This window comes from Urocampus carinirostris, chromosome 9 (genome assembly GCF_059441175.1).
Source record: "Urocampus carinirostris isolate Australia breed hairy pipefish chromosome 9, RoL_Ucar_1.0, whole genome shotgun sequence".
In the NCBI taxonomy this organism is placed as follows: domain Eukaryota; kingdom Metazoa; phylum Chordata; class Actinopteri; order Syngnathiformes; family Syngnathidae; genus Urocampus; species Urocampus carinirostris.
Window position 1 is genome coordinate 214,975 of NC_142357.1, and position 13,752 is coordinate 228,726.

At 42.1% G+C, this 13,752-nt stretch overlaps 1 protein-coding gene across 3 annotated transcripts in view; it reads right to left on the reverse strand.

The window, feature by feature from the left end:
• Positions 1-13,752, reverse strand: part of hars (histidyl-tRNA synthetase) — a 57,967-nt gene that overhangs the window by 39,999 nt on the left and 4,216 nt on the right. Inside the window, exons 2-4 of one of the 3 annotated variants that reach the window (XM_088344063.1) lie at positions 11,021-11,146; positions 9,150-9,435; positions 8,979-9,068 (exon numbers count right to left, since the gene is read on the reverse strand). In XM_088344063.1, the coding sequence (XP_088200189.1) occupies positions 8,979-9,068; positions 9,150-9,257 (198 nt within the window). In that variant the 5' untranslated portion in view covers positions 9,258-9,435; positions 11,021-11,146. The remainder of the gene's footprint in view (positions 1-8,978; positions 9,069-9,149; positions 9,436-11,020; positions 11,147-13,752) is intronic. The other 2 variants (XM_088344062.1, XM_088344064.1) reach the window with 2 other exon arrangements.

Here is a 13,752-nt window from a genome sequence, read left to right on the forward strand (position 1 = left end):
AGTAAATTTGAGCGTTTTTTTTTGTTCCGGAATTTAGCGCGACACTGCCACCTTTCTTCAAAGGGCGTGCTATATGGCTGCTCACGTCTTTAGGAGAAGCCTCATTTAACGGTAAAATCCGGTCTCAACAAAGTTTCACATAGACCAATCAAGTTAAGTTTATAATCACGAATTATATTATCCACAAGTAAAGCTTTAAGAGCAAGCGATCTAATATTTAAAATGCCAAATTTTAGCTTTGTTGAATCGTTTAACTTAGCTGAAGTCTTTGTAGAGATCGTCACAAGATGTCGCCGTTCGGGTGCGTTGAGTTTCAGACGTTGGTTGACCAGCAAGGCCGGTGAAGAAATAATGGTGGAATTAGTCACATCTTTGTGTCCTTCTTGCTCCTTCGACTTTGCACGCGTCACACACTTTCCCGCATGACAAACCCGCTTCTGCTTTCTATCTTTACGGCACCTCAGTCATTTCGTAGGTGGAGTGGCTGACCACGGAGATACCAGATGCCTTTGCAGCTCGTTCGGGATATCATAGGCAGTGTAAAAAGTGCCCGAAAAGTCGAAATTTAAGCGCCCACCCAATTGAATAAGTTCCTCCCGACTATAAGTCTTATTGGCCACGCATGAGTCCAAAAAAGAAAGCAAAAAAGATAAGAGAACGGTAGTAAATAGAAATTACTGAATACGCTACGGCATAAGCATCCATGCGCAATTACAAGGACAATGCATTGTGTGTGACGTCACGCATGCAGGATATGATGGCAATTAAACAAGAGACGACTAAAAGTCACAGGACACACATTAGTTGGAAATGGTCTAAATGGTCTGCATTTATTTAGCGCTTTTCAAGTCAACGAAGACCTCCCAAAGCGCTTTACAATGTGCTTCACACTCACATGCCATAGCAGCGTCAGTCATGCAAGGCACCTATCTGCTTATCGGGGGCATTAGGAGATAAGTGTCTTGTCCGAGGACAATTCAACAAGTAACACGGAGGAGCCAGGAATCGAATGCTTTACCTCCTGAGCTACTGCCTTCCCCTATGTAAAGTATCTAACAAAAAGATGGAATTTGACCCAAAAACGTTTTAAGACCGGACTTGGCCAAGGCTCGAACCTGTTAAATAGTTGAATGATAGGGCGCACAGCCCGATAGATCTATTTCCAAATGTAGGGCGCGCCCCCTTAGACTTTAATGTACACCCTGTGGCCGTGAATATACGTTAATATTGAAACTTAAGAGAAAAAAGTAAAAAGGTTGTTAGGATAGCGCTCTGTTGCAATTTTTGCCTAAGACAAACAGTTATAATAATAAACTGCAATGAAGAATAGTGCATTGAAACAGTAATGCAATGAACTGACATACTATAACATTTAGCAGCAGCATTGAAAAAAGTAACGACTAACAAGGTACCGTAAATTCCGGACTATAGAGCGCACCTGATTATAAGCCACACCCATCACATTTTAAGGGGAAAACCGATTTTGTCCATACACAAGCCGCACCTGTATATAAGCCGCATGCACCCACATAAAAAAAAAACAAAACACGAAGTTAATCCAAGCCAAACTTCAAGTCCCGCGAGTGAAACTAAATGTCCTTCATTGAAGCACATAGCTCAAGAATTACAGCCGCCAAAATGAACGTAGAATGTCATAGGATTATGGATTCAACATGGCGGCGCATGGATGCTGCGGCTAGTTGCTCTCCAGCTAATCTTCTATTTATTGCCGTTCTCTTGTCCTTTTTGCTTTCATTTTTGGACACATGTGTGGCCAAAAATACTTAAAGTAGGGACGAACTTATTCGGTTGGGTGGGCGTCTAAATTTCAACTTTTCGGGCACTTTTTACACCGCCTATGATATACCGAGCAAACTTCAAAGAAATCCGGCATCTTTGTGGACAACTATTCCTCCTAATAAACGACGACAACGGCGCCATAAAGACAGAAAACAGAAGCGTGGTTGCCGTGCGGGTAGATGTGTGAAGCGTGCGAAGTCTAAGGAGCAAGAAGGACTCGAGGATGTGACTAATTCCACCATTCATTCCTCGCCGGACAACCGACGCTTTACACTCAACGCTCACAAACGGCCCAAACGGCAACATCTTTTGACGATCTCTACAAAATCTACAAAGACTTCAGCTAAATCAAATGATTCAGCAAAGCTAAAATTTGGTCTTTTAAATATTAGATCGCTTGCTCCTAAAGCTTTACTTGTTGATAACATTATTCGTGATAATAAACTTAACTGTATGGGTCTTTGTGAAACTTGGTTACGCCGGGATGAGTATTTAGCGCTAAATTATGCTTCACCCCGACTACGCGAGTAGCCATGTAGCACGCACGTTGAAAAAGGGTGGCGGTGTCGCGCTCATTTCTGAAAAATCGCTCAAATTTAATCCTCGTACCTCTAATAATTACAAGGCGTTTGAGGCTCTTGTGATGCGGTCCTCTCTATTGTCAATTTATGTAACAATTATCTATCGCGCACCTGGGCCATACACAACTTTCTTAGACGAATTTGCTGAACTTTTGTCTGAACTAGTAACCTATGCAGACAAAATTATAATTATGGGGGACTAACATTCATATGAACTCCCCACACAGTTCACTTACTATTGCGTTTAGGTCTCTAATTGATGCATTTGGTTTTAGTCAACTGGTTGATTTGCCAACCCATAAAGATGGAAACACGCTAGACTTGGTTCTGACTCGAGGAGTTTTAACCTCTAACATTATGGTGTTACTGTGTACTACCGTCATCTCGGATCATTATTTACTTACATTTGAGGTGCTAGCTGGATGTAGTGTTAAAAAAGCTGAAGGATTTAGCGGACGCAATATAAGCACTGGCACAGTTTCTGAGCTCTTTGAACTCCTTCCTGGAGCAGTTGCGTGCTTTCCTTCATACAATGGCTCGATTGACTCACTCATGAATGAGTTCAATACTACCCTGACTAGTGTCCTGGATTCAATAGCGCCCATAAAGCTAAAATCACGTCCTAAGACACACGCCTTGGTTTTCTGATGAAACTAGAACCCTTAAACAAGAATGCAGGAAATTGGAAAGAAAATGGCGCGCTACCAAGCTTGAGGTTTTCCATCAAACCTGGTGTGACAGCTTGTTAAAGTATAAAGAGGCCCTTGCCTCTGCAAAATCGGCCTACCTTTCGAAGGTGATTGCGTCTCAAAAGAACAATCCCAAAGTCCTTTTTGACACTGTAGCATCGCTTACAAGGCAACAGACTATCGCAGATAGTTCGACGCACTCTGCTCATGACTTAATGGTCTTCTTTACTAAGAAGATTCAATGCATACAGGAAGAAATTGCTAAAGACATTATTAATCCAACACATATTAAAGGGCTGAAATCTACAGATGCACGACAGGGTGGCTGTCCAGGGAAATTGTCCAGTTTTAGTGAACTGCCACTTGATGATCTCAAACAGGTGGTGAATGCGGCCAAACCGACAACTTGCCAGTTCGACCCGCTCCCAGGTTCACTTATTAAAAGTATTTTTGGCGTCCTTGGACCTTCAGTTCTAAATATTATAAACATATCACTCTCCTCAGGTGTAGTTCCAGCAGCTTTTAAGTCAGCCGTTATTAAACCCACACTGAAACGACCCAGCCTTGATCCAGAAATCTTAAGTAATTATAGACCTGTGTCAAACCTACTTTCCTCTCTAAAGTACTTGAAAAAGTAGTGGCACAGCAGCTAAATGTTTTCATATCCGAGAATAACCTTTTTGAATCCATGCAATCAGGATTCAGGGCTAACCACTCTACTGAGACAGCTCTGATCAAGGTAACAAATGATCTCCTACTGGCAATGGATTCTGGCGCTTCATCACTTTTGCTGCTGCTGGATCTTAGTGCTGCTTTTGACACAGTGCACCACAATTTCCTACTAGAACGGTTGGAAAAATGGATTGGTCTCTCAGGAACCGTCCTCTCGTGGTTCAGATCCTACCTCTCAGATAGGACGCACTGTGTTAAATATGGTGAAATGACATCTGAGCCCTTTAATGTTACCTGCGGTGTTCCGCAGGGTTCAGTGCTTGGCCCCTTCTTTTCAGCAATTACATGCTTCCATTAGGTGATATTATTCGCAAGTACAATATCAGCTTCCACTGCTACGCAGACGACACTCAACTATATCTTCCGTTGGAGGAATCTCCCACACTAAACTGTGGAAATTTGGAGGCCTGCCTCATTGAGATAAAAGAGTGGATGTCACTCAATTTCTTGCGTCTTAACTCTGAAAAGACCGAAATGTTAGTCATTGGTCCATCTAAATGCCCTGACTTATTCTCAAAAACTGCTGTGAACATTGACAAATGTCACATCACAGAAAGTGACTCAGTTAAAAATGTAGGTGTCATATTTGACCCTGATCTATCCTTTGAAACGCATGTAAAGAAAATTACTAGAACCGCTTTCTTCCATCTTCGTAACATTGCTAAAATCCGTTCAATACTGTATCAGTCAGATGCGGAAATTATAATTCATGCATTTGTTACCTCCCGTCTCGATTACTGTAATGCACTACTCTCTGGTCTCCCGAAGTCTAGAATCAAGTCTCTTCAGCTAGTACAAAATGCCGCAGCGAGGCTTTTAACTAGGACAAAAAAGTACGATCACATAATACCGATTTTGGCTAACCTGCATTGGCTCCCAGTTAGCCATAGATGTGATTTCAAGGTTCTCTTAGTATTATACAAAATCATACATGGACTTGCTCCCTCTTATCTTTCAGATCTGATTTGCCCCTATGTCCCGGTCTGAAGCCTACGATCTGAGAGTGCCGGTCTTCTGGTGATCCCAAGAGCAAATAAGTGTTCTGCTGGTTCGAGAGCGTTCTCCATCCGGGCACTGGTGCTGTGGAATGCTCTTCCCCCTGAGATCCGATCTGCAACCTCAGTGGAAATGTTTAAATCTAAACTTAAAACTCACTTCTACTCCATAGCATATGAATAACCTACTCTTCTCGTCGGCTGAAAAATAGTCTGTGTAATATAGTGTTATAATCTGTGAAGCCCTTTGAGACTCTTCATGATTTAGGGCTATACAAATAAATTTGACTTGACATAGGTACTTTGTAAAATTTGTTGCAGACCTGCAGATTCTGGGTGCCCGTTAATAATAATCCAAGGAAAAAAAGTGTATATTTCCAAAAGTAAGGGTGGGGAAAATATATATCCATTATTATCCGCCGTGTCCACAAAAACTCACCTTTACCGGTCCCCACTTTCCCATCATCCCGCGTATTCTCCGCCCCTCTCTTTTAATTTGCTTGTGCAGAATAAGTGTCTCAAATAAACACAAATAAATACATTACAAAAATATACAGTTGCAAATACATATTACACATATTTACAAAGAAATTCGGTACATCGAGAGAGTTTTCAAAGCTTTAATAATAATAATAATATAACTTTCATCCTAAACCGTGCCTTTGGGAGGAAGCGTCACGCTACTAACAACACGCTTGCATACCTGCAAATTAGTCGGTTAAGGAAATAAATGTCGTATTCGTTAGAATCACGGCTGTCCATCCGCTTCGTCTTCCTAGATATAGACATCTAAGTTGTCTATCTCTATGTCGGAAAGAAACTTTATCATGACGACGTCGTCCCACGCTCCTTTACTTTGTTACACTCCAGCAATAAGCCTGTTTGCTTTTAATCTGGAAGCTGCGTCATGAGCCTCATTTTGTGCAATATGCTCGATGAGGGTATGTTTACGCTCAGAAGTTGGGATCTTCCTCGGCGCATATATTCCACCGGTCTAAATCTTACCCCACATACTTGAGCGCCACTGGCGGTCGTTAAAAAAAAAAAAATCACATAAATTGGCCGCATCTCTGAATAAGCCGCAGAGTTGAAAATTTGGGAAAAAAGTCGCGGCTCATAGTCCGGAATTTACGGTATATCAAATGTTTTTTTTTCACAGTTTAATTTGGCAACAACAAAAAAAGAAATAACCGCAAAATTTTCGTAAGATATGTTTTCAGTTTTGCGCGTTTGTTCAGGGATGTGATCCCCCTGGGGAATACGTCGTTTCTCAGCCCGTATGCCCTAGCGCCAAAAGGGGGTAACTTTTTTTGTCGTTCACTTTGATTACAAAAATAAAGTCGCTATCTTAAATTTTAATTCTGCATGCTGAAGAACTCCCTCTGGATAAAGCTCTGAGGCAGAAGTCCGCCATAGGCGCTGAAGTCCACGGACATGGCCAGATTCTAAATCTGTTCAGTGTGTAAAATGATCCTCACCAAAACATTTCAGATTACTAATTACCATATAATTTGGTGCATAATGCTTTATTATTATTGATAAAATATCACAGAAAAAAACATTAAATGTGAGGAGCCGTTTCGGAGACGAACCAAGAGAGTGTCCTGTTACACTTTCTTGCGTTGGACGCCTCCTTGTGATGTGTGCGCTTACGCTTTTACCGTGCAGGTGGTGTTCACGCCCACTTCTCTGGGCTTCCTACATCCTGGTCCCATTTGCAATGGATGCTTCCTTGTGCTGTATGTGCTACAGCATTTACCGTGCAGGCAAAAGTTCTTTCTCACGGCTTACTGCGGTCTTGTTCTGTAACGCTTTTTGCATTAGACGCCTCGTTGTGCTGTGGGGGCTTACACTTTCGCCAAGCAGGCACAGTTTGCGCCCAGTTTTCCCGACTAACTACGTCCTTGTCCTGTTGCGCTTTTTGCGTAGGATGCCTCCTTGTGCTGTGTGTGCTTACGTTTTTTTTCCTCCAGGCGGCGCTTGCAAATCTTTCTTTCCGCTAAAGGCGGCCACGTCCTGTGATGCTATAAGCGTTGGCTGGCTTCTTGGACTGTATGTGCTGAAATCTTTTCGTGCATGCATCATTACCACCCCATTCCCTCTGCTCATTGCATCTTGGTCCTATTTTGCATTATGCAATGGAGGCCTACTTGTGCTGTATTTGATACCGCGTTCGCAGTGCAAGCGGTGTTGCAAGCAGCGTTGCACCCGCTTCTCTTGGCTAACTGCATCATCGTCCTGTCATGTTTTTAACGTTGGATGGCTCGTTGTGCTTTGTGTGCTTACTCTTTTGCCATGCAGGCTGAATACCGTATTATCACATCCATTAAAAGCATTGTTTTAAAGGGCACATTCTCCTTGGTTCGAATTCCTTTTTTGTCGGCTCATATGGCGCACTGCTTTATAAAGTAAAACACCAGAAAACAACAAAATTGGAAAAAAAAAACAGTATGGTATTCACATTTTTACACAAAACCCTCAAACTCTTCATCCTCTGTCTTGGAAATGAAAAGCTGCGCCAAAGCTTCATTTTCCGAGCGGCATTGCCTCCAACTCTTTGTGAAACTGCACCCTTTCAGTCATCCATCGCTCTTACGCCACACCTTGAACGGCCGGTTGACACCGATCTCTAGCGGTCGAAACTCCATCAGCCCCCCTATACGGAGCTCATTTGCTTCAGTATTTTATTTCACATTGGCTGTTGGATGGGCCAGCATAGAATCACAAATCAAGAGCAACATAGCTGCAGGGAAAAATATAACACTTGGTCTTCTGACATTAACATTAACACATAATTAATGTGCAGCTGGACAACCAAATGGACTGCCAACACAGAAGCTCTATGTAGGAAAGGGCAAAGCCGACTTTACTTCCTCAGAAGGCTGGCCTCCTTCAAAATCTGCAAAAAGCTCCTGAAAATTTTCTATGAGACAGTTGTGGCAAGCGCCCTCTTCTATGCGGCAGCGTGTTGGGGAGGCAGCGTCAAGAAGAAGGATGCCTCTCGTCTCAATAAACTGGCTAGGAAAGCGAGCTCTGTTGTGGGCAAAGAGCTGGACAGCCTAACAACAGTAGCTGAGAGACGGGCACTGGAAAAGCTGCGGTCAATCATGGACAATCCATCGCATCCACTACACAGCATTATCTCCAGACAGAAGAGCAGTTTCAGCGACAGACTGCAGTCACTGTCTTGTACTATGGACAGACTGAAGAGATCTTTTCTTCCTCATGCCATGAGGCTCCTTAACTCTACCAGGCAGAGTAAAAGCCTACAGTAAACCACACCACCTACATTGCATATTACAGAATCTTATTGCAATATGTATTCTGTGTAGCACTATTTAGATATTCTATATAACACGCTACAGTGGGCATTTGCACGTCACACTGGGTATTTGTATATTGTATTCTTTATGCTTTATTATTGTATTGTTCTCAGCTCAGGGATGCTGCTGGAAATGTGAATTTCCCTGCGGGGATGAATAAAGTATCTATCTATCTATCTATCTATCTATCTAACATCCCTTAGTCATTCTTTCATCATGCCTTCATTTATTCAGCCCTTTTTGTTTGCCTTGATGATGATTCCAAGGGGCGACGCCCACGATTCAAACGTTTAGATGCGACGCCCACGATTCAAATTTTTCCGGGGAATCCCACTCTGCTGTCCTGTTACATCCACCAAAAGAGGCGCGCCGTGTGATACATTTTGAATGAAATAAAAGACTTGTGTGCGTCACATGGGCGTGAAAATACAGTATGTATTCAGCGATGTAAAGTTGAAATTTACTTTAATTTGAATCAAAGTGGCATAAACATTTTTAATTTGATAACTTACAATAATTGTCAAAAACTAATTTGTACTTTTTACACTTTCTGTAGGAGTTTAAGTTATTAACCTACGGAACACGAGGTCTCTCGAAATGAAATAATCCATCACACCATGTACACAAACACAAGGTGACATAGCGGGAGAAACCATAGCGCAGCTTGTGTAAAGACCCAAAAGGCGGGACATTTCTATAAAAGGTTCCATTTCACCCTCCCATGATCGTGCGGTCTAGACACCCCTATCATGTCACATCTGAAGTTGGTCAGTTAAGACTAAGTCAACTTTTTTTTTATGCAGAAAATTCATTGATTTAAAAAAAATTCTCTAGTCAGTTGAATCAATATGCACTTACCTTAGCTGTTTTAAGAACAAACTGATGTTTTCCATCATCTTCTCTCAATTGTGCCTTCAGCTCAAGAAGTTTGGCAATTTCTTTGTCGATCTGTCAAAGACAAATTAAACATTATTTCAGTAGAAAAGGTATTGCAATATCAGATGTTTGTTCACTAGATGCAAAACATACCTGCGCCACAGTGATTCCCATCAGATAACGTCGAAATTGGACATAGTTAAGTGTGAGGCCAACCATAACAGAGCAGGAACGGAGAACAAACATGCCCAGCATATTCATTCATTCAGTTTGTGTCAAAAATAACCAATCCAATGGTATGGCAACCAAACCAAAAAACATTCCAAGGAATGAAGTCAATTTGTAGGTACGTGTTCCATCAATGTCGTCCGTGGATATGCAGCAGGATAACCAAGGTCAGGCAGGAAGAACAGGAGAAAACTGGTAAGCAACCCTATCACTAGGGGTGGCGCGGTATGAAGCATCATCATTACCCCAGTTGAGAAGGACAGAACATAAGACGCGGAGGTCAAAGAATATGGTATATTATATTTCAAAATAATACACAATAATAGCTTAAACAAGGTAAATATTTACATGATTTTGGAAAAAAACTAATTACCGTATTTTCCACACTATAAGGCAGACATGGGACCAAGTCACACATGTGCAAGTCTCAAGTAAGTCTCAAGTCTTCACCTTCAAGTCCCAAGTAAGTCCCAAGTATTTTTTTCTTGGGCAAGTCAAGTCACAAGTCAAGTCCCGAGTCTTAGATTGCCAAGTCCAAGTCAAGTCACAAGTCATAAAAACAGCGACTCGAGTCGACTCGAGTCCAAGTCACTAAGTCTCAAGTCCCCATGTCTGCTATAAGGCGCACCTAAAAGTCTTATTTTTTTTTTCAAAAGCTGACCATGCGCCTTATAATACAGTGCGCCTTATATATCGCTCAATATTAAATCGCAAGGTCTCGCAACTTACGCAACAGCCGCCGACTCGATTTTCCCCCGAACGTGGAGTAGTCCGCGGTGTATGCTGGGATTTATATACCGGCGTCTCATTGGCTAACCAATGTGTCAATCATCATTTTGAATCAATCGCTATTGGCTAAAGTTATACGGAGCCTCGGATAGGCTAGAGGGCCGAAACAAACCCTGCAATTGGCCGAAAAAGATGTGTCAATCATCCGTTAAATCGATCGCTATTGGCTTAAGTTATTCGGAGCCTCGGATTGGCTAGAGGGCCGAAACAAACCCTGCAATTGGCCGAAAAAGATGTGTCAATCATCCGTTAAATCGATCGCTATTGGCTGAAAGTTATTCGGAGCCTCGGATTGGCTAGAGGGCAATTGGCCGAAAAAGATGACTGAATAGCAAGCTTGCTAAACTACGCCATAAAGAAACATGTTTCATTAGTCTGTATTTGTAAACATTTTACTCTCCTGGATTTAGTACACTCACGGTTGTAAGAAGACCATGATTGCCTATCATTATTGAACGTGAGAACTTAGGTGAGCTATGCGGCTTTATATTTTCCCAGTATCTTGTTTTAGAACGATCTTGATGTTGCTGTGATGAGTTGAGTGAATTCAACTCAATTCCAAGTGTTTATTGTCATATGCACAGTAAAGTTGCGAGCGAAAAAGAAAATAGAAACTAAGGAATGGTTGACATTTCTTGAATCCCAAGACTTTAACCTTCCGAATGATATTTGAAATGATGCATTTGAGTGATATCGTACGGACACCGTATCCGCACGTGTCTACGACACGTATTTGCAAGCTTTGGGAATGTTAAGGGGGTAATCAGTTTGACTGAATCATCTGACTGTTTTGTCGACGTTCCCATTGTAGCGCCTTATAATCCGGTGCGCCTTATCTATGGAAGATATAGGACCAAAAACTATTTTTTGGGGGTGCGCCCTATAACCCGGTGCGCCCTATAGTACGGAAAATACGGTACATTTTTTTTTCATAACAGTATTGCAATTTTGATGCAATTTTACATTACAAGAAAAATAGCACAGATAGTGCTCTTTTTTGTGAGTACTTAATCATAGTGAGCAGTGTTTCTCGTAGAATTACGAGACCCCTGTGGGGTTGACAGTCTAGGGCAGAGGTCTCTAACATGCAGCTTGGGAGGCAATTGTGGCCGCGGGGGGATCCTTTGACGCCACTATCATAATAAAAAAAAATATCATTAATTGAATAAAACAATATTGATTTAGAAAAATATCAAAAATACATGAATGATGATATAAAAACAAAACAATTTTTAAATACTCGTTGCTTGAGAAATTTGCATTTATTTTACATAACAACTGCAGCCCCCACAATTTTGGTAAGATTTATGATGTCATTTTTATATAGTATTTCAATAGTAGTATTTTTTGTATATCTGTAGTACTTTTGTTGTATTTGTAAAGTCGATTTTTTGTGTTTGCATAGCTGTTTGTCCTGTGGTGAGGGGCCCTCTCCTTGTGAGAGGTAAGAGAATTCTCCCACCATGGTCCGCTGTATGTCGTAAGAGGCGACTAAAGTGGAGGGAGCGAGGGGACTAGGGATCCTCTCCTCTCCATCTCTACTCCCTAAGAGACAGCAAGGCAAAGAAAGGGGGGCGGGAGACCGAAACGTCCCGTAAACCCTAGTTATAGGGTCAATAAATGTGAGAGGATGTGGAAGTAAAGCGACTAAATGGAAGAGGAGATCGGAAGGATGATGACTAAAAGGAAGGTTTATGTGTTAGCCTTGAGTGAAACAAAGATGAAAGGAAAGGGTGAATTACAGCTTGGAGGTATGTATGGTAGAAGCTCTGGAGTTACCTGTGGACATGCTAGAGAAGGAGTGGCTGTGCTTGTGAGTGAGAAAGCAAAGGAAAAACTGGTGGAGTGGAAAGAGATATCTTCCAGATTGATGTGGGTGAGGTTGAAGTGGGGTGTAGAAGTATGGATGTTTATAAGTGCATATGGACCTGGTTCAGAGAGAAGCGCTGAGGAGAGAGGAGTTCTGGAAGGACTTGTCCGAATGAGTGGCAAGTGCGAAAGAAGGGTGGAAAGTGGTAATACTTGGTGACCTGAATGCTAGAGTGGGTTATAAAACGGTTGAAAATGTGATTGGTAGATATGGAGTACCAGGAAGAAATGAGAGTGGGAAGAAATTGAGTTATGTGTGGAAAATGAGTTGGTGATTGGTAATACATTGTTTAAAAAGAGGGACGTGAATAAGTATACCTTTGTCAGAGTGGATAGTGGCAAGATGGTGGACAGAGCACTGATGGATTATGTAGTGGTTAAGAAAGGGATGTTAAGTAGATTGTTGGATGTGCATTATTACAGAGGTGAAATGAGTAGTATGTCTGATCATTTTTATGTGGAAGGAAAACTGGAGAATAGATGGATTGTGGAGGGCTAGTTATAAGAAGAGTGTGGGGGAAGAGGTGAAAATGTCAGAGTTGAATAAGGCAGAAAAGGAAAGAGTTTAAAGAGAGGATAAGGGAAGAGTATGAACGGATTAGTAGAAGAGAAATGGAAAGTGTGGAAATTAAATGGAAGTGATTTAAAGAGGCAGTGTTGAGGAGTACAAAAGAAGTGTGTGGAATGAGAAAAGTTGGTCCAGGTATTAGGAAATAAAGTGAATGGTGGAATGATGAGGTATCAGAGGCTGTGATAGAAAAGAGAGGTGCCTTTGAGGAGTGGCTGCAAGATGCGTATGAAAGGCATAAAGTGAAGAAAAGGTTGGTAAAAGCGGCAGTGGAAGCAGCGAAAAGGAAAGCAAATGATGAATGGTGTCGAAGGATAGGAGTGAACTTTGAGGAAAGGAAAATAGTGTTCTGGAAAGAAGTGAAAAGAGTAAGAAACAGTGAGTCTGGAAAGGAAGAGAAAGTGAAAGATAAGGATGGTAGATTGCTGGTTAGCGGTAGTGCAGTCAGGAAGAGATGGGCAGAGTATTTTGAGGAATTGCTAAATGTGGAGAATGGGAGAGAAGTGCGAGTCGAGGCGATCGATGGTATGGAGAGAATGCCCGTGTTGGGCGATTTAAATGTGAAGCCTGTGGAAACATGGGAGGTGCAAGAGGCAGTGAAAGAAATGAAAGGGGGGAAGGCACCTGGGTTGGATGGTTGTACTGCTGAATGCCTGAAAAAAAGGTGGCACAGCTATGATTGACTGGTTAGTACGCTTGTTGAATGTATGCTTTTTAAGTGCTGTGGTTCCTGTTGATTGGTGTAGTGCATGTGTGGTGCCATTGTACAAGGGTAAAGGTGATAAGTATGAATGTAGCAGTCACCGGGTAAGCTTTATGGAAGAGTCTTGATTAAGAGAGTGAGAGAAAGAACGAATGAGGTGGTGATGAGCAGAGTGGTTTCAAGAAAGGAAGAGGATGTGTGGATCAGGACTTGGAAAAGGCGCATGACAGAGTTGATAGAGAGGCGTTGTGGAAGGTGATGGTGATGTATGGAGTGGGTGGAAAGTTGTTGGAAGCATTGAAGAGTTTTTATATGAACAGCGGAGCATGTGTAAGAGTAGGGAGTGAGACAAGTGAGTGGTTCCCTGTGTTGACTGGTGCGAGACGGGTGTCACTATGGCTGTTTAATGTGTACATGGATGGTGTGGTGAGAGAGGTAAATGCAAGTGTATTTGGCAGAGGTGTAGACATGATGGACAACAGTGGAACAGTGTGGCAGGTAAGTCAGTTGTTGTTTGCAGATGACACAGCGCTTGTGGCTGATTCTGAGGACATATTGACAAGGTTGATAACGGAGTTTGGAAGAGTATGTGATAGGCG